This window comes from Pagrus major, chromosome 15, assembly GCF_040436345.1.
Source record: "Pagrus major chromosome 15, Pma_NU_1.0".
NCBI classification, from domain to species: Eukaryota; Metazoa; Chordata; class Actinopteri; order Spariformes; family Sparidae; genus Pagrus; species Pagrus major.
Genome location: NC_133229.1, coordinates 4,461,500 through 4,488,086, shown reverse-complemented (window position 1 = coordinate 4,488,086; position 26,587 = coordinate 4,461,500). Strand labels below are relative to the sequence as shown.

General features: G+C 38.9%; 1 protein-coding gene across 1 annotated transcript; it reads right to left on the bottom strand.

Annotated features, from left to right (window-relative positions):
• On the bottom strand, nt 1-26,461 carry tm9sf2 (transmembrane 9 superfamily member 2). Its single transcript, XM_073481643.1, has 17 exons — nt 26,238-26,461; nt 24,190-24,257; nt 22,480-22,573; nt 20,347-20,474; nt 18,828-18,957; nt 16,742-16,866; nt 16,328-16,439; nt 14,108-14,187; nt 13,668-13,776; nt 13,303-13,435; nt 11,031-11,150; nt 10,595-10,652; nt 10,304-10,463; nt 7,304-7,455; nt 5,544-5,655; nt 4,319-4,490; nt 1-931 (listed from the first exon to the last, which is right to left on the bottom strand). The coding sequence occupies exons 1-17, from the start codon at nt 26,352-26,354 to the stop codon at nt 864-866; spliced, it is 1,938 nt and encodes a 645-aa protein (XP_073337744.1). The 5' UTR covers nt 26,355-26,461; the 3' UTR covers nt 1-863.
• Nucleotides 26,462-26,587: the final 126 nt, after the last annotated feature.

Sequence of the window (26,587 nt, the reverse complement as noted above, 5' to 3'; positions counted from 1 at the left end):
TGATGTTTTAGAGTTTTATTCACGTCAAGTTTAGTCTTGTTTGCCATTCCGGAATTAGGAACAAGCAATTAAATGAAACACATTGTTGCCTTGAATAAACCATGTAACAGAGATCTAGTTGTTTTTAGACATTTTATGAAGAATTGTTACATATTATATCTTAAACTAAAGAAGTCCTAAGGCTTGGGACTGACCTGAAACCTACAAGAAATGGACAAACCACACATAAAGTGCAATACCCACTGGCTATAGACAAATTAGGGAGCCGATTACCACCTCTCTGGGGAAGCGAATGTGATACAACTGCTGCTTTCCTGGAGTGAACATAGGTTAATGCTGGGAAACAGGACAAGCATCAAGATGCTCTTAGTGTGTGTGGCCCTTAAAATGGAACACAGGCTAGCACTAAAGTGGGACTGGACTTTGGCTTTCTGTTAGATCAGAATGCAAACTTTTTTTGCCCTGCATTATGGAAGCTGTCACAATGTGATTGTTTGATTTCAGGGGCTGGCTCCTTCAAGGCACGCAGCCTTTGTCGAATCTGTCTCTCTCACAGAACTGCAGGCTAGTTAGCTGAACCTGCACCTCTTTCCCATTCGTCAGCAGAGGATTGAAGAGGCTTGTAAAGAGTTGTGATTCATTTCTTTTGGACAGGTACTGTATGTGTAAAATTACAACCCAGTGTGTACATGCTCACACAAAAACATTTAGGCACAGAAACAAAGAAAACTGTCATCTGTCGGGGGTGAAGGTTCAGGTTGTAATGTTCAGTTCAGTTGGCTGAATGCTCCAGAGGCTGATGGAAGAAAGCAACCTCCAGTCATGCCAGCCACGCTATATATAGTCTGTTGTGTTGGGATCCTTCAGTCCACTTTGACCACACTGTAGATCTTGGTAACAAACCAGAAGCAGGCGAAGAAGCCAATTGTACCTGAGGACAGACAAAATACATCTTTACCAAGAGCTACATTAAATGAAGCTTTTCCACAGCAATAACATAAGTACAGTAATTTAATGTACAGTCATGGTTAGAAGTTCACATACACTTGGAAAGAACATGTACTGTATATCATGGCAGTCTTGAGTTCCAATGATTTCTAGTACTCCGAATGGAATGAGTGGAACACAAACTACTTTGTCACAAAACACACTCATGATGTTTGGTTCAACAAAGCATTTATTAGGGCTGTCAAGTGATTAAAAAAAATAATCTCGTTAATCACGAGCTTTGTGATTGATTAATTAATTGAAATTAATCGCAGATGCCAATATTTGCTTAAGCATTTAAACATATTTCAGAGCAAATAGATTTTGGTAAAATTGAATCAGAGTGAATCAATGAATGAATCGACACTAAATTTTAAGGAGGTGATATTTAAGCTTGAAGTTCTCCGATGGTTAGAAAATCCCTTGCTGCATAAATTGCACAAAGAGGTGCTCCTGTCAACAGCTCCATCTGGGCGTTTTCATGAGGCCCCACTCCAGGGTCTTTTGGTATTTTTATCATCTTTCCTGAAAATGTTTTATAATTTTTGACAAATAACTTAATTCTATGCTTAAACTTAAAAAAAAGTGAATGGAACACAGTAGAATCTGGGACTTTTATGTCATCCACCAAGCTTGGCCTCTGGTGGTAAAGCGTGCCGTGGCTCCTTTGAGAACAGGGCAGTTTGCAGTGAGTGGAGAGCGACGGTCGGTGGCTCAGCTCAGAGCAGACAGCTGTTCAGCAGAGAGGTTGTCTAGTGGCAGTAAATGTACAGTACAGGTTACAGTTTGACCATGAACAAACTCTGCTGCTCCTTAATACACAAGAAGACTTCATATTTGAGTAACAGCTACTATCCCTGATAATATCCATGTTATTGCTATCCATGCTAATGATGTCAATCATGCTGAAATGACAGCGTCTGGTAGCGATGGTATAACATGGACTATTACCACAGCCCATTCCTCATGCAAAAGCTCTTAAAATCATGTGATTTGTTAAGGGAGTCTGGTGATATTGGGGTTACTGTTCAATGGTTAGTTGATACGCACAGTGCTTTTACAAACGTCTGCTGCTACATCGGCATGTTAAGAAAACCCAACATTTAGTTTGCATTACAGTAAACCACATAGAAATCAGACAGTGAGTAATCCAGTCTGCCTGTTGTTGTGACTTCTTCTTCGCTTTGTTTCAAAGAGGTAGGCGGTCCTTCAATGTGGCCCAGTATCTCACAAAAGTGAGTACACACCTAAGTGAAAATATCCAAATTGGGCCCAATTAGCCATTTTCCCTCCCTGGTGTCATGTGACTCGTTAGTGTTACAAGGTCTCAGGTGTGAATGGGGAGCAGGTGTGTTAAATTTGGTGTTATCACTCTCACACTCTCTCCTACTGGTCACTGTAAGTTCGACATGGCACCTCATGGCAAAGAACACTCTGAGGATCTGAAAAAAAGAATTGTTGCTCTACATAAAGATGGCCTAGGCTATAAGAAGTTTGCCAACACCCTGAAACTGAGCTGCAGCACGGTGGCCAAGACCATACAGCGGTTTAACAGGTCAGGTTCCACTCAGAACAGGCCTCGCCATGGTCAACCAAAGAAGTTGAGTGCACATGCTCAGCATCATATCCAGAGGTTGTCTTTGGAAAATAGACGTATGAGTGCTGCCAGCATTGCTGCAGAGGTTGAAGGGGTGGGGGGTCAGCCTGTCAGTGCTCAGACCATACGCCACACACTGCATCAAATTGGTCTGCATGGCTGTCGTCCCAGAAGGAAGCCTCTTCTAAAGATGATGCACAAGAAAGCCCGCAAACAGTTTGCTGAAGACAAGCAGACTAAGAACACAAATTACTGGAACCATGTCCTGTGGTCTGATGAGACCAAGATAAACTTATTTGGTTCAGATGGTGTCAAGCGTGTGTGGCGGCAACCAGGTGAGGAGTACAAAGACAAGTGTGTCTTGCCTACAGTCAAGCATGGTGGTGGGAGTGTCATGGTCTGGGGCTGCATGAGTGCTGCCGGCACTGGGGAGCTACAGTTCATTGACGGAACCATGAATGCCAACATGTACTGTGACATACTGAAGCAGAGCATGATCCCCTCCCTTCGGAAACTGGGCCGCAGGGCAGTATTCCAACATGATAACGACCCCAAACACACCTCCAAGACGACCACTGCCTTGTTAAAGAAGCTGAGGGTAAAGGTGATGGACTGGCCAAGCATGTCTCCAGACCTAAACCCTATTGACCATCTGTGGGGCATCCTCAAACGGAAGGTGGAGGAGCGCAAGGTCTCTAACATCCACCAGCTCCGTGATATCGTCATGGAGGAGGGGAAGAGGATGCCAGTTGCAACCTGTGAAGCTCTGGTGAACTCCATGCCCAAGAGGGTTAAGGCGGTGCTGGAAAATAATGGTGGCCACACAAAATATTGACACTTTGGGCACAATTTGGACATTTTCACTTAGGGGTGTACTCACTTTTTTTGCCAGCGGTTCAGACATTAATGGCTGTGTGTTGAGTTATTTTGAGGGGACAGTAAATTTACACTGTTATACAAGCTGTACACTGACTACTTTACATTGTAGCAAAGTGTCATTTCTTCAGTGTTGTCCCATGAGTTCGGATCCATCGGATCTCAAATGCGTCCTCAACATGTCTTAGGTCCATTCACACTTCTACTTAGAGCTGTCCACTTGTGATCGAATCACTCAGGAAGCATGTTGATACCAGGTCTGAACAGGTCCAAAGACAGCGTATGCATTCTTTTTGTCGGATTTATAAAGCTGCACGTACGCATAGCTATGTTCTATAAATCTTAAACATTGTGGATCTGGGCAGTAAGACATAAATAGAAGTAGATATGCCCTTAATCATCGCTGTGTATAACACAGTTCAGTTTAACCAACTGTGATGCATTGGTGAGGTTCTCAAATAGTGGTGGAAATTAGTTCTGATATCTCAATCGTAATTATTTAGGGTAATGAAGATGATCAATGATTAATCTACAATCCATATATAAGCTCATAATAAAACAAACTTTAAAAAGTGAAGCACACTTGAAGATAGAATTAGAGCGATCATTGGGAAATAATGGCTCAAATGTAAAGCATGATCAAATGTATTAATCATAAATAATTATTTAAAATTAAGTTTATAAAGGTGCTTTCAAGAAATACCTAAATCCTGACAGTGAGATTTCTACCCTATAAACTGAGAACTTCAACTTTTAACCTCCAGAATTTTGTAGTCCAGTTTTAGATACAGATAACAGCCGTAATGACTGAATGGAAAATACATTAGCCCTCCTTTCTTTTTTAATTTAAATACTTACCAGTGAATAAGAAAAAGATGAGAGCCATGATCATGGTATATCCAAAGTACAGGATTGTGCTGGCCAGTCCAGTGATTTGCAGCTTTGAGAAGAAGTAATGAATAGCATAGACCAGGAAATAGACGGCAGTGAAGCCGCTGGTCAGGAAGGAACGCCACTGCCAGTGGTAGTCCTGTGAAGAGGACAAACAAACACAGCCAGACATGAGACTTAAAGGAAGGAAACACACAATTCTGTCATTTCAAGCCCTGACGGAGGGGGGCCCTGTCATACAGAGCCTGGTTTACAGAGCCTCCAATCTATAAGCAGTTTAATGTGATAGTGACATCATGGAGCCCTGCTCAATTGGAAAAAGCTTAGAAGAAGAAGCCAACTGTCACAAGACAGCCTACAACACTTTGGCTGAGTTGATGTTGTCAAAAATTAGTTCAGACAAGAAAAAAGATGAATGTTTCGTCCAGACACAGGGAACAAGATGACATCATCCATGCATGCAACAAACCAAGCCATCACAAGCTGAAACTTGCAAATTTCCTGAACACTAATAATGAATATTTACACTTCATAAAAAAAAAGTTTTAGGGAAATTAAAATAGTCCTTCTTGTGAAAATGTACAGTCACTACAAATATTAAGAAGTGTATTTTTCAGCTCTGAAAAGCAAGATCTTTGGCACTCATTTTTTTATTCAGGACCAAATAACTTGTAGATATGAAATGATTATCAAGTATATAATACTATACAGAATCAAACTTGCAAGAAAGAAAGACCTAGACAAGATAATAATTTTTGAAAATGAAAGATTGTTTATTGTTATTTTGATTACTTTCTGCAACAACTATTTAAATGAATACATGTTGTAAATGATCCTGAGGGTTTCTTGAATGTTCAGGACAAATTTCAACCCAATCCAGTGAAAAGTTAGCAGTTAGTGAGGCTTAGTAAACACATAAAAGGATCACAGAATTATTAAATTTAGCTCAGAGGGTCAAACTTAGTAAGTAAAAAAGTATTTGGAGTACAACTTCAGGGTTTTGCAAGGTCCAGTGAATTTAATAGGAGTTTTAACATGAATTTTCAAGAAAATCCATCAGATGAACAGGGAGGCCCTAGATGAGTTGGTATCGAATTACTCTGTTGTTAACAACTTCAATACAAAAATGTCAGTATTAATACCATCCCTGAAACAAAAAACATCGAATTTTAGCATTGGTCACGGTGTTTACCTCAGCACATAAGTGGAAGTAGCAGAGCAGGATGGTGGCCTCAGAGCAGGTGATGACCAGGATGATGAAGACCAGGAAAAGGAAGCCAAACATGTAGTACATCTGATGGGACCTGGAGGTCGGAAAGAGAAATGTCTGAGTCCTTAAACTAACTATAGCATTCATTCCCACCGTTCTTCAAAAGACAGACCCCCACAACCCAGTCCACTGAGCTCAACTACCCCTTCATCAACACCACCTCTTGTGTTTGAAATGTGTGAAATTGAATTAATTACAGTTTAACTGTCAATGTTTAGTTTAGTCTGGTTGAGTTTGCATTTGTAGTAGAACCACATGAAGTGTCAAAAGCTGAACATTCCTAAATGTATCCATTTCTTTTAGTTATCTACAGTATTTAAGAGTTTATCGTGTATTTCAATTCTTTATCCGATTCTATTTTTTTTTTTCAAATTAGCTGAGCAACTCTACAATCTCTCCACGTACTCCCTGGCAATAGCAGAAGTACCCCCTGAGGTGTAAGTAACTCCGGCTGGGAATGGATGGACTACAGTAAATACAACAGATTAAATATATAACTGGATGGAAATGTATGTTCTGGTCCATCCACCACCATATTTGGTACATATTTGGTAATACTGATGGGAAGCAAAACAGTAATTTGGGGTTTTCATATACTGGAAGTCGAAGCTGATTAAAAAGTCAGCTTAGTCTGTTAATGTGTACCTTTACAACAACAAATACAGTTATAGGATGAAGATCCGGTTTAATCAATTTGGGTGAATTCTAATGGCAAAATAGTTCTAGACAAATAAAGAAAAACATAAACAGTATAATAAGTATGTCTAACTATAATCCTAACACCCGGTACAGATTATATGTAATGTTTCTGCCCGAGACACTTCAAGGCTCATTTATGCTCTATGTTAGGTATGCATTCAGATATGGATTAAGCCTTCTGTCTATACTCTGCATTCATTTTGTTCGTATTTCTGCACTTTTCCTGAAAGCTTACAGGTACAGACCAATGGAGCTGTACCTCAGGTAGTCATGGGAGCAGTGTAGCAGTGTAGCCAATAGTTCAAGCGAGACGTGACCACAGGACAAGAGAAAGAAGTTTTAGAAATGGCGGAGCTCTTTGAGGAGAGGTGAGAGTGTCAAACATCTGTATATTACTTCGCCCATGAACAGAGGCAAACAGTTACTAGAGAACAGCTGGGAGGAGATTGGACGGGAGTAAAATGTGCATTGGACGATGGTGAAGGAAAAGTGAAGGTCCGTGCGAAACCTGTGTGTGACACAGTGGCGCCCTCTAGTTGTTGTATTACTTAACATCCATACCAATGTGAAGGAAGCATGGAAGTATGTGGGCAGTGCCGGTTATATCATCTGAAATGGATAAATATATTTTCATATGTAAAGGGAGCATAAATGAGCCTTTATATGAGCAGAATTTTACAAAAATGTTAGACTTCTACAAATTTCTTGACTGAACTTTATAGTTGTCACATTCATTCTAAACAATGAAAATGAGTTTGTGACTAGGTGGAACAGTCAGTTCTAACATTTGTTATTATGTTTCAGCTTTAAGAGATTTTAAGAGGTTGTGAGCTGCTTCACCATTTAAAGACTCCCCACAGCTGAATAGGAGTTGACTGATTCTCCAATATACATACTTAAATCTAATAGCAAAAACTGATCTTGCAAGATGTATTATGACTTTCTGTGAATAGTTACAGTCAAACCTGTGTCTTCATTCTCACCAGATGGAGTTTAGGATAAAGAAGAGCTGAATGAAAATACATCCAAAAGGCAGAATTCCTCCCATGATGATACCAGGGAATGGCTTTGTGTAGAACGACTGCTCTGGGATTTGACGAGGAATCTGATTGGTTCGCACAGGGTGCTCAATACCCTTAAACAATCAGTCACATCAGGGAGGGAGGGAGGGGGAGAGAGAGAGACATGGATGGAGACAGAGAGAGAGAGTGAGAGAGAGAGAGAACATTAAACATAATCTCTTGTTTATGTGAACCGCAGTAGAAGTTCTTTACATTCTTGTTGGTTTTCTTTAAGGTGCATTTTGTAAGATTTTGACATAATTTCAGTTTAAAACATTTAACAAATGAACTAACCCTATCGACAGAGTGTGAAGAAGTTACAGATCTGGCATTATGTCCAAGATGCTTATGTACTGTACTGCAGAGAAATCCACTGCTAAGTAGCCAAGGACAGGCCATCTCTTTTGTAATAAGTCCATCCGGCCTGGGGGGGAGCGATAGTGAGTCACTGTAGTGTCTAGTGTGCCACAGGAGAGGACGAAGAAGTCGAGCTGGCCTGGAGGGAACTGAACTACCCAGTAAAAGGTCCATGGGGAATTACCACAGAGAAGTTAACAGCCTCAGTAAGTTATACAGTAAACACAGATGCAGCAGCTTCAGAAAAACTTTTGTCATCATCTCAAACAACAGCTCCTGGAAGAAACCATGTAGAGAAACCCACAGCAGAGAAAAGAAGCGACTAAACAGGAGTACATTTTGTCAGGCTTTCTAACAGTGGAGACAGCTGTAGACGAGTTAAAAGATGAACTTACGTTTCTTTAGAACGATAAGTAACATCTAACGTCTGTTTACTGAATCATATCTTTAGTTAACTAACAACAACACAAACTGTTACAGTGAGCATGATGTGACTGTTTTCTTGTTACTGTGGCGTTGCTAAAGGTGAGCCAAGTGAGCTGTAATGTAAACGTACTGCATGTGAACATGTGAAGCTCATCAGACAGCAGTCATATTTTGAGCGGCTGTATTCTTGCTCTGCTGTCAGTTATTAGTTACCTTTATTTGTAACAGCTGACTGTAAACTGTGATTGAATGAACCCAGTAGTAGACTATCATCCTTCAATTCAGGTTAATGTCAGGACTTGGCATTACGGTTACGAGACTGTTATGTAACCTCGCTAAACTGAAGTGACAGTGACAAGTAAGTCTAAAGTGGCTGAAGATCTCAGTTAGTCATACTTAGTTGTACGTGTGATCCTTTGAAAACCATGTGGCTATCTGATGAACACATTGTTCTCTGCAGTCCATGTTTCCACCATATAACAATATAAAATTATTAGTTTTATACATAACTGTTCCTTACTTTCCTCCTGAAAGAGGGCAGACGGCGCTGTTATGTATCATCAGAGTGAAATAATGAATAAATCCTGTCTGTAATATTAAAATTAAAGATCTTACTAATCATATCTTACATGTAAAAAAGGCTTAAAAAATATTAAAAACACTCCAGAGTTCACACTGTATATATCTGAGCCTGATCATATTGCTGTTCACACTGTATAATAAACACAGTCCTAACATGTTCTTATGAAAACAATGTGTCTGAACTAAACTAATTGTCCGGCCATATCTTTGACTTTTTAGGACCACAATTCCAGCCCAGCCACCCCCAGTGTTGAATTACACTCTGCCCTTTATTCTAATCTGCAGCTGGTCTCAACAACAAGCCCCCCCCCAGTGGACGTCTGTCTCTATACGTTACATCAGCTGACATCTTTGACCATCATCCCATGACATCTTCTGTCTATACTGTGAACTTTTGCACATCCCATGATGAAGAGGTTTGCACAAAACTGTACAGCTTTGTAAGCCTAAAACATACATACTTGCTATAGTATTTGTTATAGTATTTCCTTATATTTTTATTGTATATTTGTATTATTGTATGATGAGTATTCTATATTTTTATGTTCTTGACTGTTGCAGTAATTGTTATGCACCAAGGCAAATTCCTTCCTCTAAAAAAGGAGTGGTATTTTAGTGTCCACTTTTGTAAATTTTGTAAACTTTGTAATAAATGGTAAAACATGAGAGGCTTTTTGTGTCGACAATAACTGAAATGAAACATTCCAACCTGCTGGAAAGGCTCTTGTGCCAGCTTTACTCAAATATAGGTTGCAGTGGTTGTTTAGTGTACCTGCTTACACAGACCTGTTTGTTACACCAACAGAATGAGTTGTTCTCAGAATTTAGTATCAGTGTATACCTCCAAATTTTTATTTAGTGTGTATTGTGGGACAAAAGAATGCAACTGAGGAATGGTGATTATATGGGTACATAAATACATACATAGTGGTAATTATTTCTGTCTTTACAACTTTAACAATGTGCAATAATGAATTTACATAGAACCAAATGACATATATAAGATAAATGGCAAAAAGGGTTTGAACTAAACATTGAGAAAGGGGGAAATACTGCTCCCAATTCATTTGATGCAGGTGGCTGGAAATTACAAATAGGTCCTTTAAATTTGTTTAGAGGGGATGAAAAATTAACTCACTCACACAACATGAAGACATAGGCAATGTCTGACTCAACTACAGACTCCTCCAACACTTTAATTCAGGGGTCTCAAACTCAAAATAGCTTGGGGCGACTGCTGGTATCATGATCTCTTAGAAGGGCCACTACAGCATTTAAGTACTTCAAGTAAAATACTTATACTTATAATATTTCAGAAAATTTAGTTTTGATGTCAATTACTGACATATTAATACAAAAATGCAAACAGCAATTTGTATGCACTTTTATATAATTAGTTTTTAACAGTTAGTGCAAATCTTTATTACTTACATTACTTGCCCACTGCCCCACCATAAATTTGCTTTTTAAACTGGCACCACTGGCATGAAAACCAACAATTATGGGATGCATTAGGTATGCAATTAATGTAAAGTATGTGGGTTGATATTTACTTACTGCTTTCTTGAAGCCAAAGTATGCTCCTATGAAGGTAAGTGGCACTGAGATACAGAACCAAAGTGCTAAAATGGCAACCAGGGTCCCGAATGGCATGGCTGCTGAAGACCCTTCACCCCACAGGATCAAGTTCATCACAAAGAAATCTGCAAACACCACCCTGAGCACAGACAGTGATGATGATAGATGATGGACTGAAAGAATGAGATCCAGTTCCAGTGGTTGTGTCTTTTGGTTTGCATTCGTGTTCATTATTATGTTCAGTGTTTGAGCCAGGAGAGACGGTCTTACCCAGGACAAAGAAAGGCTGTCAGCAGAACATTGGTCTTCCATTTCTCTCCTCCAAAAGCTGAAGATTAATCAAACAGGAAGAAGAAAAGGATTTTTAAATTTTTAAAAATCAAATCAAACTGGGAAGCTATCATGCTATTAAATTTGCTCTCATTTACAGTTTACATTTATGGTTCACAGACCATGTAGGGGCTGCAGTATTTCTAATGAGTTTGATGAGTGATTTTGAGCATGAATGTGCTCAGCAAACTTAATTACTGTTACTACTGTTGCAAATAAAAAATAATATTAACAAACTTCGTGTTGTTTTTAACCTACCTAGCAAAACAAACTGATGATTTTAGAAGACACCCTTGGTTTCCTTTAGAACACAAAATATCAAGTATTCATATGTTATTATTTGATTAATTGTCAGAATACTGTACTGACTACTTACATTTGTAGAGGCGAGCAGCAACATATCCAGCAGGAGTACCCAGAAGAACCCAGAGAACAACAGCACATGTCATTAAAGCCCCACGGTTTGCCGGAGAGAGGAACCCAAGACAGGCAAAGACTGAAAAGAGGGGAGATGACTTTATTACATATTGCATATTTAAAGTTAGGATAAGTGAGGCAGTTACCAAGCCCCACTGATGCTGGATTTTTTAAGGCTGATACCAATATTGATGGTTAAGGGTTTAAAAAAATCTGATTATGACATATTGGGTAATATAAATATTGGGTTTTTACTGTGGCCCTGAAGTGCAAAACACAACAACACCCAAAACAAAGCATTTTAGAAAACACATTACCGAATTAGAAAACACATTTCACAAACCGGAAAAAGCAAACAATTCATCATGAAACATGAACAACAACAATTCTTGCTCATTATTGGAAAAACTGAAGTCAATTCAGAGTTGATTATACACTGCTCAAAAAATCTTGATGAACTATTTATTCAAGTTTTTTGAATAATATGTTGAGAACCAAATGATGTAAAAAAAGGTCAATGGAATCCAAAATCATCAACCCACTGAGGGCTGGATTCAAAATCACACCAGAAATCTTGCGTGAATTTTATCACGGCAACTCATAATGTGACTCGGTAGCGTTTATGGCCCCCGCGTGCCTGTATGCACCCCCGACAACATCTGGGCATGCTCCTGATGAGTCGGTTGATGGTGTCCTTGGGGGATCTCCTTTCCTGGATTTATGTCAGGGGAATGAGAGGGCCAGTCAATGGCATCAATGCCTTCGTCATCAAGGAAATGCCTCCACACTCTGGCCACATGAGGCCAGGCGTTGTGCTACACCAGGAGGAACCATGGAGGTCTGTGCAACCCTCCAAGAATACGCCTCCACAGACCATCACTGACCCACCGCCAAACCGGTCATGCTGGTTGATGTTACAGGCAGCATAACGTTGACCACGGCATCTCCAGACTCTTTCACGCCTGTCACATGTGCTCAGTGTGAACCTGCTCTCATCTGTGAAGTGCTGTGCAACTGATTGGGGTGCAGGTACCACCTCATGCTACCAGTAGTGACAAGGATACTAGCAGAACACAAAACTGGAGAAGAATCAGTCAGGAAGGATAAGGAGAGAGCAGTTGTCTGTGGCTAGCACATGCAAAACCATCCCCTTTTGGGGGGTTGTCTTGCTTTTGCTCCTGTAGTCCCTTCTTTTGAGCAGTGTATTATTCCTAATTTTCTTTTCTTTTTTTGGGAAATGCATTTTCTGTTTGACTGTGGAGGTTTTGTGAAAGTTTGAACTATATTGTAGTGTTTCTGCACAGCGTGGAAGGCAGTGCATACAGCAGTGAACTGGTTATTTTTTCTGGGTTTAAGTTTTATTAAAATTTTGGTAATAATGGCAGCCAGATAGAATAAAGATTGAAGGATTCTCAACAACTGTGTTATCCACAGCAGTTATTAGGTAGCCTATACTGAGGGCTTTTCATTTACTCTGGTGACAGAGTTTTAGTTATTCGCTGATCATTATGAAAGGATGTTTATGTTGCTAGAAGATTAAATAGCAATAATTTCTTTCAAAGATGGTTGGTAATCATTTTTGCATGTGAAACAGTCAGATGTAATTGAATTTAAATTTTTGAAATAATTTTAAGAAATATGTTGATGTGTGTTGATATCTACTCTGAGATGCTGTTTTGTTTTGGTTGCGTTATCAAAAATGTAGGTGTTCATCTGAAATGTTTTTTGTTGTATTGTGTTTTCTCATTTTTTGTATGTTCTAAAATGTTATTCTGTTTGTATTTGATGTTGCCTTTCCTAAAATGTTTTTTGTTGTTTTCTAATGTGAATTCTGTAATGTTGGGTCTTACATTTTATCGTTGTGTTTTGTCCAATGTTGTTTCATTTTGCAATCGGGGAAGCTGTACGCTTTTCAGCATTAACACTTAATATACAACATTTTCAATGAGGATCCCATTAATTTAGTTGTACTGAGTGAACAATTTCCAGGGTAATTTGTCATTGCTCTCTGGTGGACAAGCTTTGTAGTGTAAACATTGTTTCTCAATGACCTCAAACATATCTTACCTTGTTACTTATTAGCAGATATACAGCACACTGGTACTGTGAGTTAAATACTAAATCAGTGGTTTTGATTATATAGTTAAAGTGGGGATTTGTTTACAAGCTTGTTTGGTATTTATGACTTTTTAAAATTCTACTAAACAATCGTGAAGATAACATTAACATACAAAGGGTGACAAAGGTCATAATGAAGATCTGGGTTCCGGAGCCGAGGAAAACTGAAAGCAGCATTCCCTTCCTGGGAGGTCGAAAAACATCTCCATGGACCAGCTTCCACCCAAACTCCTCCTGGGCATCCTCCTGGAGAACAAAACAGATGAGCAAGTATGATTAACATCACAGCTTGACCCCTAATGTCCACCTGACACAGCTGTGACGTGTTACAGTAGTGCAATAACTGTATGGTGTAGTGTATGGTGGTAAATCTAGTTCAAGTGAAGTGAGTTATACATTGCTGTAACTAAAACTTTTCTGATCAGAGCTCAATCTCACCTCTTCAGTGTTCCTATGAGCCACAGAGACAGCTACTCACCACAGAGTCCATCTGATTGTATCTGGCGATGTCTTTATGCAGAGTCCGCAGCATGATCATGGCTACCATTCCAGACAAGAACAACACAATCACCAATGAGTTCATTATGCTGGGGAGAAACAACAGCAAAACCAAATTAATTATCATTGCACAAGTAATCTGGGTCAGTACTTACACATTAATCATTGTTGCCTCGGTATTTTAATGTTTATTATCGGCTAAAACGGGTAAGCTGATAGACACTGAGGTTAAGCAATGGTATGAGTAAATCATTATGACTCTATGAGACACACATAGTTAATGTTCAACATTAAAGGCATTTTAAAAACAAAAAATTGATGAGAGCTGTTTAAAGCCTGCCCAGAACTATAAATTGTCACCGAAAAAAGTTAATGTCATGCGTCCATATGTCAGTATGTCAGTATGTGTTTGAGTCTTACCTGAACCACTGGATGTTGGTGTGAGGCATTGACTCCAGGATGTAGTCCCATCTAGATGCCCAGCGAATATTCTTGTCTTCCTACACACACAAACACACCCAGTTATTCCTTTATGCGGCTACATACCTCAGAGACATGCCGTACGATCCAACTTCACTCCAAAAAGATCTGTTAAAATTCTAGATTTTTGGGCTAGTAATGTTCTCTCAATTACGTATAAATCATACATTAAAGTAAATTGAAATAATAGCTTCCAAATATGAGCTAGAACAGAAACACTTCTAGTATCTACAGGTGAGAAGTTACCTCATCTAACGCCTAGAAAAAGACAAGTCAATCAATGATTTAATACAGAACCTGATTCAAAATAGAAACAAAGTTAAAGAAAATCTTTCAGATATCTACAGAATACTCCAAAAGCTCACTGGTGTTGATGATAAAGTTAAAGAAAAATGGGAAAAAGAATTAGAAATTAACATATCAACAGAAGCTTGGAAAGACACTCTAAGTGGACATATGAAGATGTCACTATCAAAATACTGGAGCGAATTTCCCTGGAAAGTGAGACACCATACATGTATAGGAGATGCTACCCCTTAGCAGAGGATTGTGGGGAACAATTAGCAGACCACACACATGCGTTCTTTAGGTGTCCAACACTGAAACAATTTTGGAAAGATGTTGAGAAACTAGAAAATATATTTTTGACCTAAAAATACCTTTGAAACTAGAAAATATGTTGTGTATGATTCTACAGGAACCATACACATACATCTCTCATCTCATATTGCGCATTACTGCCATGAAGCAGTTGACATGGAAACAGCCATTCACTAAATTTTAAATCATGTATATCAGCCATGGAACAAATTTAAGAGAGTGAAAAATTAAGTTTCAAAATCAGAGGTCAAACAAAAAAAAAATGGAACAAGATGCACCCTAAAGATAGACCCCACAGGTTGACTTGTCATTTCGGTTTAGTCCAAAATGAGTAATAAGCAGATATTCCCCTCCCATCCCCAAACCTAATGACCCTATTCACCCTGCCTCAGGGTGAAATAATGCAGCTACATTCCTTTAAAGCAATTTATTGAATTTCAGTTTTATTTGCTGGGTAGGGCTGGGTAATTGGTATAAAATTAATTTCTTAGTATGTAGTTAAATCATCTATTTTAACTGCAATCAGGATACCCTAACACCTCGAGGCTGTATCATATGATCCATCCATTTTTTTTTTTTAACAGAGCAGTGACATTGCAGGCTCACAGTTCCTGCTGTCGTTTGCTTCCACAGACTGAATGGCTTGCGCTTGTGGTGTGCAATGCCGCTAGTGTACTTCTATTTTTCTGGGTCACACTGAGGTGATTTCCTCACCTGCGCCAGTTTCATATATTAACCACAGAAACCTACGTGCACAGAACCTGTCATTTATGATGAAATATTCTACAGTTTCAACTGCACTTGAAAACAGTTCACACAGTCCCATTAGAGTCCTCTGCTGTTTGTTTACATTCAAAATCATCAAGTATCGGGATAACGCCTATGTGCGTCATCTATTTAATGAGTCTGAGCTCTGCATTTTTATTTACAATACAGATAAGCGTATAGCTATAATTACACACATTTTAAAATCTACTTTCATTTGCTTTCATTGTACTATAGTGGTTTAACTGCAAATAGTTATTGTATGGATCAAATCACGCACTATTACAGACATGTTCGCATACGGTGTCATGACAGGGGACAGCCTTATGACTTATACTGAGGTACTGGGGGGGACAACTGCAGCTGCAGGATGCAGTGTGAAGGAGTGAATGAGCATGTCTTACTACCCCTTGCCAGCCCTGCCCACGTTGAGGTATTTTTTGAATTTCAAGCGTAGAGGCAATTTAGCCAAACATCTGGGATCAGTTGATCAGTTGATCTTTAAAGCACCTGTCGCAGTCTCCAAAATGGCCAGCTGTTATGTATGATAATGTATTCTGTCTGATCCCACTCCATATTGGAGTAAACCACTGGTGTGTTTTTCTGAGGAGCATCGTGACTCTAAATAAAGATGTAGAACAAAGATCAGATGAGGTTGAGCATGTGGCTAGAGCAGATAACAACTGGGCGCAGTAGTTTTAGAGGCAGTGTCTCTCCAAAGCCGCTTTTAGCTTCAGTCCATCTTCACTTTGTAGCCCAGCATTAAATACACCAAGATGATACTATTGTACTAACCACAAAGTTGACAGAGTAGGTGTATGGAATCTTGAATGGTCCTGTGTGTTTGTTTTTCAGGAACTTTGGCCCTCCAGAGCAATCGGGGCTATCATCATTAAGGTTTTCATAGCTGGGTAGAAAAAGAGAAAGAGACATAAGAAACAGATTCTAGTAGTCTACTACTACTAGTCGACTACTGGTTCAAAGTACTCTACCACTATCTAATTTACATATGGAGATCTGTTCATAATGCATGCAAAACCTACAAGAACACCGATATCACATCTTTCCATTAGTCAGTGGAGCGGATGGTTTCCGTACCACCACAAGAACTTCTGCAGTTGGCCCAAAAGCAAAAATATCCCAAACAACACACTAAGCTAAAATACTACCATCCACATGGCTCCATATTGATAAAAATTGTTGCATTGCCTTTTAGGTTCAATCTTGGCAGCAACCAATCGTGCTCCGAGTTGTTCATGCTCAACGATGTGGTAATGGATGGTGATGTCCACGTGGTTAAAGATGTAAAAAGCATCCTTTTCATTAAAGTTAGACTGGAAAAGAAAACAAAGACACAAAAGTTCAAAGCATAGACAGGGTGATATTGTGTTTTTACAGTTACAGCTAACTGTAGGATATGAAACTTTCCGGCTGTCATATTACAATTACTGGTTTTATAATACAGGTAGCTATTTGTACTGTGTTGACCTCAACGTTTTTGAACTTTTACTAACACCCATTCAGCCTGTTTTTATATTTATGGTACCTGTCTGTACCTTGTTTCCGCTGCATGGTACAGCGTGGCTCTTGTCATGATCCCGGTTTTTGTGTTCTTTTATTTCCTGTTTTATTTTGAAATTGTGCCCTTATGTGTCGCATGTTGCTTTTCAGTTCCTCCCTCTGTGTGATTTTCCCTCCTTCCAGTGTTTTTCCGTTCCTTTCTTTCACCCGTCCTTTCCCTGCCTCACCCCACCTGTACCTCATCCCCTCGTTAGTGCGTTAGTGTGTGTGTGTGTGTGTGTGTGTGTGTGTGTGTGTGTGTATAGTCTTTGTGCTCCCTGTTGTCGTTGTCAGTTTGTTCAGTGTTCTCCTGTGTTGCCACCTGAGTTTTTCACCCTTGTTATCTCCAGTGTCTCCCCGTGGTATGTTTCTGGTTTTTGTTCCTTGTGTTTTCATCGATTTGTACTTTGCTTTTGTTTGCACTTTATTTAAGCTCTTTTGTTGCTACTTTGTCTTTTTGTCCTTTTGACTCAGTTTAGGTTTTCCTGGATTCTTGGTTTTTGTGTATCATTCAGCTTTTGTTTAATAAAGCTCACCTTTTATTTCTTAATCCTGCCTTCTGTGTGTTTGCTGCATTTGGGTCCTCATCTTCCTACCATATTGTAACAGCTCTATTTGACATGATTTGGTAACAGGTACTTTTCTCAATTTCCTTTCAATTGCAGCTGTTACCCTCTGAAAAGGAGGCAGAATTCTGAGCTGATCATCATAGCAATGCTGCATTCATCGGCTGTGACATCACCTTCAACGTGACACAAACACACAGGACCACTGGAGGATATCCTTTCCTTTTTTAGACCCTTTTACTGGCAGCCAAACCGAGGAACATCTGCACTTCATCATTACGTGCTGCCATTTTGAAAAAATGTATATATTTTTTTAAACTGGGTTGAGTAGAATAAAAAAATTGTGGTCCCAATTTGCGGTCGATGTGCAGAATGTCCATGTTGCAGAAGTGATGATTCTCTCGGACCAATCAGTGGTCTGCAGTATTTTCACTGTCGTACCACGCAGGTTGAAACAAGGCAATAAATCCGGTATGCATCAAACCAAGCCATTACAAGCTGTAACTTTATATCTACCTGTGAAATACAACCACTGAATGTAATATTGCATTGGAATGAGCTATATCTTTAAAACTTTATTAACATAAGAAAGTTTGGAGGAAATTAAAATAATCCTACTTGGGAAAATATGTAGTCAAAATAGGGTGTTTTTCAGCTCTAGAGCTATATTTAGTAGACCTATGGCACTCAATTATTTATGAAGGACCTATAAACCTCTAGATGTGATAGAACTACATTTATACTACACAGAATCTAAATTTGGTTGCAACAAAGTGAAAACTAGAGATACTGATTTTGAAAATGACAGATTCTTCATTTGGGTCAAAAATTACTTATTGTTATCAATCTGATTACTGTAAACATTCTGCATTAACTATTTATATTATTTATATTATTTATATAAATGCATGTTGATGTTTCTTAGATGCTCAGGACAAATTTCAACCCAATCCAGAGAAGAATAAGCGACTGGTGAGGCTTAGAATACACATACAAACAATTACAAATATGATGACATTTAGCTCTGAAGGCCAAACTTCAAAATTCACAACTAAAAAGGATTTTTTACATGAATATTTTCAAGAAAATCCAAGACATGGTGACATGGTATGAAATAACCCAATGCTGTTATAGAGGGCTTTGTTTATGTCCATGTCTGACGCACTCACATTGACCACACAGGCATCCTTGGCTCGGCCTCCCTCTGTGACGTAACAGCCAATAGGAAAACCAGGATTACAGAATTTCTGTCCATCTTCAACATCATAGCACCAGGTGACCGGCATGTTATCTACAATCCTACACAGACACACACACAGACATATACACACGCACATGAACACAGACACACACACACAAACAAAAGCCTGTAATGCTCTCAAATCCTCCACTAAAATAGTCAGATTATTCAGAATAACTACTCCTAGTTCACATGTAGTTTATCAGCTATCACTCTCTTCTACACCTTACCACATGTTTAGTCAAGATTGACTCAAACATTGAGTAAGAACTTTAGCAAAGTTTTTAGAAAGGTTAATACCATACCATGGAATGGAGGGTACTGAACCTCAGCAGTTTTGGTACAGACTAAAATGCACCTGTAGCTCAGACCGTCCAAAACTATCAACTCCTGAAAGCTGACATTAAATTTAATCTTTATTTAGTGTGCCTGATGTGCTAAAAGCACATGGCACACTAAATAAAGATTAAATTCACATGAATGCCAGCACCCAAGGCTTCCCAGCAGAACATCGCATTGACGTGAATAACATTGATCATCTCAATGTTATTCACGTCACCTGTCAGTGGTTTTAATGTTGTGGCTGATCGGTGTACATAGCCAATGAAACATCTTTGTGTGTGTTTTTATTGATGTGTGTTACCTTGTATGGTGAGGGTTCAATCCTCTCCCCAGAATCAGGAGACGATTGTGGAATGTCTTTTGGTAGCGATTCGCCAAAACATTTTTGCAAAAATCACTAAACATGCGAAAACATCCCCTCTTTGAGGCCTATTAGCCTTGCCATAACTTAACATAGAAAAGTAATTTAAACTTTAAATGAGTAATCAAAGTTGGATCTTTAATGGCCTTAATGGTCATTTTGATAGCTTGAATGATTTACAAGCAATCGCAGTTTACATTTCAGCAAATTTTCGTTCTATTTTCAGATGTGTGTCTATTGCGGAATGTTTAGCGTTCCACAATGGATGACATGATCACTGGAGTGGAGATTTCTCTTCATCTTGATTAAGATCTCACAATTTTCACTGCACACATATAATTTAGCTCTCATGCTTCCAAGTGACAAGAGCACACTTCCTCATACGCTCCAATGTTATTTAAAGCCTAGATTTCTTGATTTAGGTCTACATTTTCTAACTTGCTGTCAGTCCTTCATTTTTGACTTTACAAAAATAAAATCGACATCAATGCGCTCAGCAACCTCTCCTGACGCTCATGATATTAAAATCTATTTTGGCACTAGCATTTACTTAGTGCTGGCAACATTAATATCAGAATACGTACCAAGCATCAAACACACACAAAATGTCTTGAGAATTTTTTTTTGTTTGCATTATAATTTTGCCAATTGAATGTACTGTACATGTAGAAACTTTTCGTGTGTGTACGTGTGATTATAATTTGCTTCACTTAATGATATGTGTGTGTCAGTGTATCATACATACCAGTGATGCTGGTAGTTGAGTAACATGCCCTTCTTTAGGAAGTCCAGCTTGGCTTTGTCTGCTGGGCTGTTGATGTCGTAGTTTTTGGTACACACCTTCTGACACACTGCAGGTTTCTTAAACCCAAACTGACAAAAAGGACACAGGTAGTTGTAGTTAGTGTGTGATTTGGCAGTGTCACAATTGCTGTCAAGGATATCAACAATGAATCATACTTGAATGGCCATTTTTTCAATAAAACAATATACATTTGATATTTTTAAAAATTAAGCAATGATTGAGTCAAATCTAAAATCTCTGTGCAATAAAAAACACAATATAACAACACAGACTAACTATTAGTCTCTGTCTGGGTCAGACAGGAGTTAAGACAGCTGCACGCATGCAACTTGCGGCAGACCCAAGTTACGCGTTGCTGGAAGCAGTAGCTATCACTTGTACAGTAGTTACTGAAAGGGAGACTCATGTCTTGTTTATGTTTTACACAGCGTCTTAACTTTTTTGGAATCAGGGTAGTCTGTAGTCCATCCAGCTGCACCAAAATCAGATCAAACTAGGCCGAGCTGCTCAAATATGAATCAAGATTCTGTTACCACATTGCCTGTTTCTCAGCTCAAATGTTTTTAGAAACACATCGGTGTACTGTTTGGCTGAAATGCAAGGAAATAGACCCAACACTACCCCAACTTAAAATTGCTGGTCAGCGTTGTGTGACACATTTTGATGGTCTGATTGGACTCAATAGGTTTTAATAAAACCTAGATAGGACTGCACCGCTCAGCCATTATAAAAGAGACATCTGTAAAACTATTGACAGGACACCTTGAACTGCAAACAATTATGACGATTATGACTCTTTCTATTATGAATTTTTGATCCATGTAGGTTTTATATTTGTAAAACATTCCCCGAGCTAAGAAAAGCAATTTAAAAATCTGTGACGTCATCACAATGTAAAGTCTATGGGCCAAGCGGGAACTATTTGCATATTAGATGGGCTGCAAAACCAGGAAGTAAGCACAGAGGCCAGAAAACTTTTTGTGTTTATGGGCTAGGCGAGCAATTGTTATTAGTTTTAATGGGCGCCATCTTTGCAACTAGTATTTAGTTCTTCTTTACAAATCTGTGTTGGACAGTTATGATTCAGTTGTTTAAAAGGAGAAACTTTATCTCTTTTTGTATCACAGTATCAGACACATTAATATGACTGTCACACATTGTTGTTGATGCGCAGACAGAACCAGACAACCCCATGACAATGACTTTGCACAGACAAAGAATTAACAGATGATCACTGTAGCCAACAACAACAGGCAAACAGTTAACATGACATGGGGGGGGATTTCATCCTCTAATATTTTCTAGTCTAGTAAAAATACTGGAACAAAAAGTCTAATGGGCTCCATTGAATTGTGTACAGTTTTGCCATATTATGCTGGATAACCCCCTTTTATAATATCTTATCCCATAAATGACACAAAATTAAACACAAAATATATAAGTTTTCCCTGAACTATTTGATTGGCAATGTGTTGTGCCTTATTTAAAATGTTTGTCTGGAAAGTTTAGCTTGACCTGTTGACTGTTAAGTCAGCATGACACCAATGTTGTGCCTTACCCCTTGTCATGTTAACCTTTTTCCTGATGAAAAACTGGAAGTGCTTAAACATTGCTTGGTCAGTCTGATACATATACTGCATGTACTTAAAGAGCTTTAATCTGATGTCTAAATACTTTTTATTCTTCTTCACAGCATGTCTTACAGATGCTCGATCAGATTGGGATCTGGGGAATTTGGAGGCCCGGTCAACACCTCGGGCCCTTTATTGTGTTCCTCCAGCTGTTCCTGAGCAGTGTTTGCGGTGTGTCAGGGCACATTGTCCTGCTGGGGGGCCACTGCCATCGGGTAGTGTTGTGATGAGGGGGTGTACTTGGTTCACAACATTGTTTGGATGGGTGGTGCGTGTCAAGTGGCATTCACATGAATGCCAGCACCCAAGGTTTCCCAGCATCGCATTGCAATGAGATGATCAATGTTATTCACGTCACCTGTCAGTGGTTTTAATGTTGTGGCTGATCGGTGTACATAGCCAATGAAACATCTTTGTGTGTGTTTTTATTGATGTGTGTTACCTTGTATGGTGAGGGTTCAATCCTCTCCCCAAAAAGAACCTGACCCAGATTCTCTGAAGGGCGTTTCATTGTGTTCTCAGAGCAGAAGTCAAACCTGCACAATAAGAAGGTGATTGTGAGTATTTCGTGGCACAACACGTTAATGTACACAACATCTTTATTCCGCATTACAGAATGCATTCAGTAACTTAGTATCTGGGCCAAGGGTTTATCAACTCTAAATGTCCTGTGACTCTATTTTTAAACCCCAAAAGTGTCATGGCAGCAGTTGGAGAGATATTATCATGCTGTATTTGTATGTTCCAGATGATAGAGAACTCCAAACTAGGGACTGACCGATATGGTTTTTGCAGGGCCACTATGGATACAGATTATCACTAATCAAGGGGACCAATAGCTGATATTTGGAGCTGATATACACATGAACATTTTGGTGTCAAAATTTAGAATAACCAGTGATTTAATTAACTATGTAAAGTTTACTCAAGTAAAATTTTTTATGGTAATTCACTTTCCATTTTCTGCTACTTTCTGCTTCCACAACACTATATTCATTTGAGAACTTTAGTAAATAGTAACTTTGGAGATACAAATTATTCTGTGTTGATAGACCATTATTTGTGACATGTAACCAATCAGATGTGGGGGGGACAGTGATTGAGACCAACGAGTGGTGACTACTGATAGAGAAAAGATGATGCAAAGCAGCATTTTTTAATTGATTTATTTTATTAGCAATCGGACACAAAAAACACTGATACCGATGATCGGAAAAATACTGAATACCGGCGTCAATAGTCGGCCAGGTTGATAATAATCTTTACTCCAAACATATTGATACATTATTGCAGATACACTCCCTGAAATCCTGACTGACATTAGATAGCACTTGCACGAAATAAGACAACTGCTGCTGCACTGTTTTCCACGGGCTGTGTTTTATACAGTTCTGATGTTCTGATGCCTTACAAGGTATTTTCCAGCCCCTTTCCAGCAAGTTATTGAATAAAAACCTATTTTGGCATCACTGAATGTTGAAGAATGTTCTTGAATGCAAATACCATTTTCACAAAAGCACAAATGAATAATTGTTAAATCAATATTTATACTTAAAATTGCATGCTAATTAACAGATTAAGAGTTATCCACCCCTTTTGTATATAAAATATCATAACGTCATTTTTTAAATACTTTTAGACATTTGTTTAAAATGTTGTCATGATTGTCATATAAATTGTTGAGCAATGGCCAAAAATGTGTTTTGTGAGGTCACGGTGACCTTTGTCCTTTGAGTCCAAGTGGACATTTGTGCCAAATTTGAAGAAATTCCCTCAAAGCATTCTTGAGATATCATGTTCACAAGAATGGGACAGACGGACTGACAATCATACATTTGACATATGGACAGAATGACCAAAAACACAATGCCCCTGGTCACGGCTATAACTGGCGCAGAGGCATAACAACAATATAGATAATTGCTTTATTTTTATGAACTGAAAATGCTTTGGTGAGGAGGGAAAGAGGTACAGTTGCATGTGATTAATAAAATGGTTGAATAGTTACCCAAAAATCAACTTTAACTACAACTAAAACAATTCCTGAATAGGACACAAATAAGGCACTAAGAAGCAGATTGTGCAGCCTGAAGTAATGAGACAAAAGGGATTAAATGAAAAAAGAAATAACATATTGGTTAGTACTACTTACACAGTATATTCATAAGGCAGAACAGACTCCACTGAATCCAGCCTGTTCACAAATAGCTCGATGGTCGACTTAAAGAAAACAAAGACAGACACGTATTAAGAAGATGGAGGGAATGCTCATGTCAGGGTTTGGTTCTCCTGCTGTAAAATCATGATTCGTTACTGGGTCATATTCTTTGTCCACCTTATTGTGAGGATTTGTTGTGACATTCCCAAACAAAAAAGCTGTTTGTGTTTTAAACTGTTTTAAATAAATACAACCAATTTAATTTCTTAACAAAAAGAAATACATAATGAAAAACTACATGGAGATTAATACCTTTTACATGTCACAGTCCCTCTGTCAGCTAACTGGTTCTCTTGAGGTGTTTTATATTATAAAAAAACAATACCTCTCCTGCATTACTCAGTCGTAGGAGCAGAGTAAACATAAACCATTGGAGTATAAGAAGGATTTTCTTGAGATGTGCTAAGTGTATACTCGTGTGCTGGAACCAGGTTTGGAGGAGTCAACTATGGCAGTGTGGCAGGATCATTTGGAGGCTGTGTTTTTGTTTATAATTGACAACAGATAAAGATCCTAATGAAACAAAACTCTGACAAAGTGACTGAAAAGAGAAAAAAATGCCAATAACATATTAACTACATAAAGGTGGGATATGAATTATTACTATAGCTGTGCTGTGATTTTGCAGTGTGTTATTCATGTTTAGGTGAAGCAGGTGTATTACACTCTGACAGTGCACCACTTTTATTTTTAAACAAAACTGTTCAAGTGGAAACAGACAACCCTCCTGACCGGATCACCAGTTAGCCTACATTTTACCAGGAGATTTTGTGACTGATGGCAAGGTTTAAATAAAACTAATCTAAACACTGATGGCTTCTCTCCTACTAGGAGTACTGCCCTTGTCTTTCTCTTTTGGTCTTGATTCTACAGCCATTACATTGTGCAGTTGACATTTACTTCATAACAAGGCTCAAGCAAAAAAAAAAAACAAAAAAAAAAAAAACTGATCTATAGCCAGTTTGCTTTTTTGGTGCACTGTGGTTGAATGTAAAGCCTATTTACTTATATATGATGTTCATTTGGTTTACAAGTGGAGCATAATATAATATATATATGGTTTTCGGCAATTCAATGTTTCCTTGGGTACACTGTGTAGTTTTGAAAAAACTCAAACTCGGATTACTATAATAACGGATTACCTGAATTGCAGAACTAACTATCTAGCTGTAATTTCGTTACTATGGTGGTCAACCACTCCTGAATGAATCTAGAGGAAACACAACAATTATGTAGTATGGCTGGAGTGTGTTTAATATGACCATTGGGTTTTTTGTGAGTACTGACAGAAGGCCAGAGGCCAGTGATACATACATCATAACTGGCAGGGATGTGCCCATCTGTCACTGATGGAGACAGCACGCAAAAAATAACATTAAACAACTCAGTTTAAGAGGATGTGACATACAACAGAACAAGGTGTCATATATCACACCTTCCAATATTTTAAGCACTTAGTAGTATGTTTACAAATATGTTCAAGTAGCCAGCACAACCATACAAATAAAGTGGGGACAGTAGACAAGGTGATGGCTCTTACAGTTTCTTTGAGTTGTTTGTGAACTCTCAGTAAATGTACTCTAAAACTAACATGATTCAGTCAGTGATCAGTATCTGCCCTACAGAGGGGAGAGACTGCTTCTGACATTCAAACTAGCGTTTAACAGCCAGGGGTCACTTATACAAATAGGCACTACCTGTTATTAGCTGGATATCCAGACTAATGAGGTTACTTTGAGCTATTTAGCTATACAGCTAGTAAGCTAAGAAGTTAGCATAGCATCTGTTAGCTTTGTTTGTTTGTTTTGGCTAACGTTAGCTAACCCTTATAAGAGCCGTTTCTAAAGAATGGGCTCAGCTTGCTTCTGCATGTGAATACATCTAGTCTGTTTATTTACTGGGTGTACTCTACATTAGTTGTTCAGTTATTTTGTTGGAACATCTGGTAGCTACACAGCTGGTCTGTGCCATGTAGTGTTTACCTTACAGTCTGGAACTTGGTCATTTTCAGGCTCACAGAAGCTGACGGGTGCAAGACCCGGAAGGTAGAAGCCGGCCGCTCGAGCCAGCAACGCAGCTCCAAGCAGCCACAGCAGCATCTTCTCAGCGGCCAGTCCCCTCTGAAGACTTAGACAAGAATCTAAATCCTGTTTGCACTTCACGCTGCATCTGACATCCACACTGGACAGCCACCAGCATCCGGCTCTGCGGTAGGCAGACACGTCACATGCCGGAAGTCCTACTTCGTGAAGCTGAGCATTCTGGGATGGAGGCAAGCCGTCGTCTTCGTTGGGTGCATCCATGGACCTCTGACTGGGCTGCATCCACATCC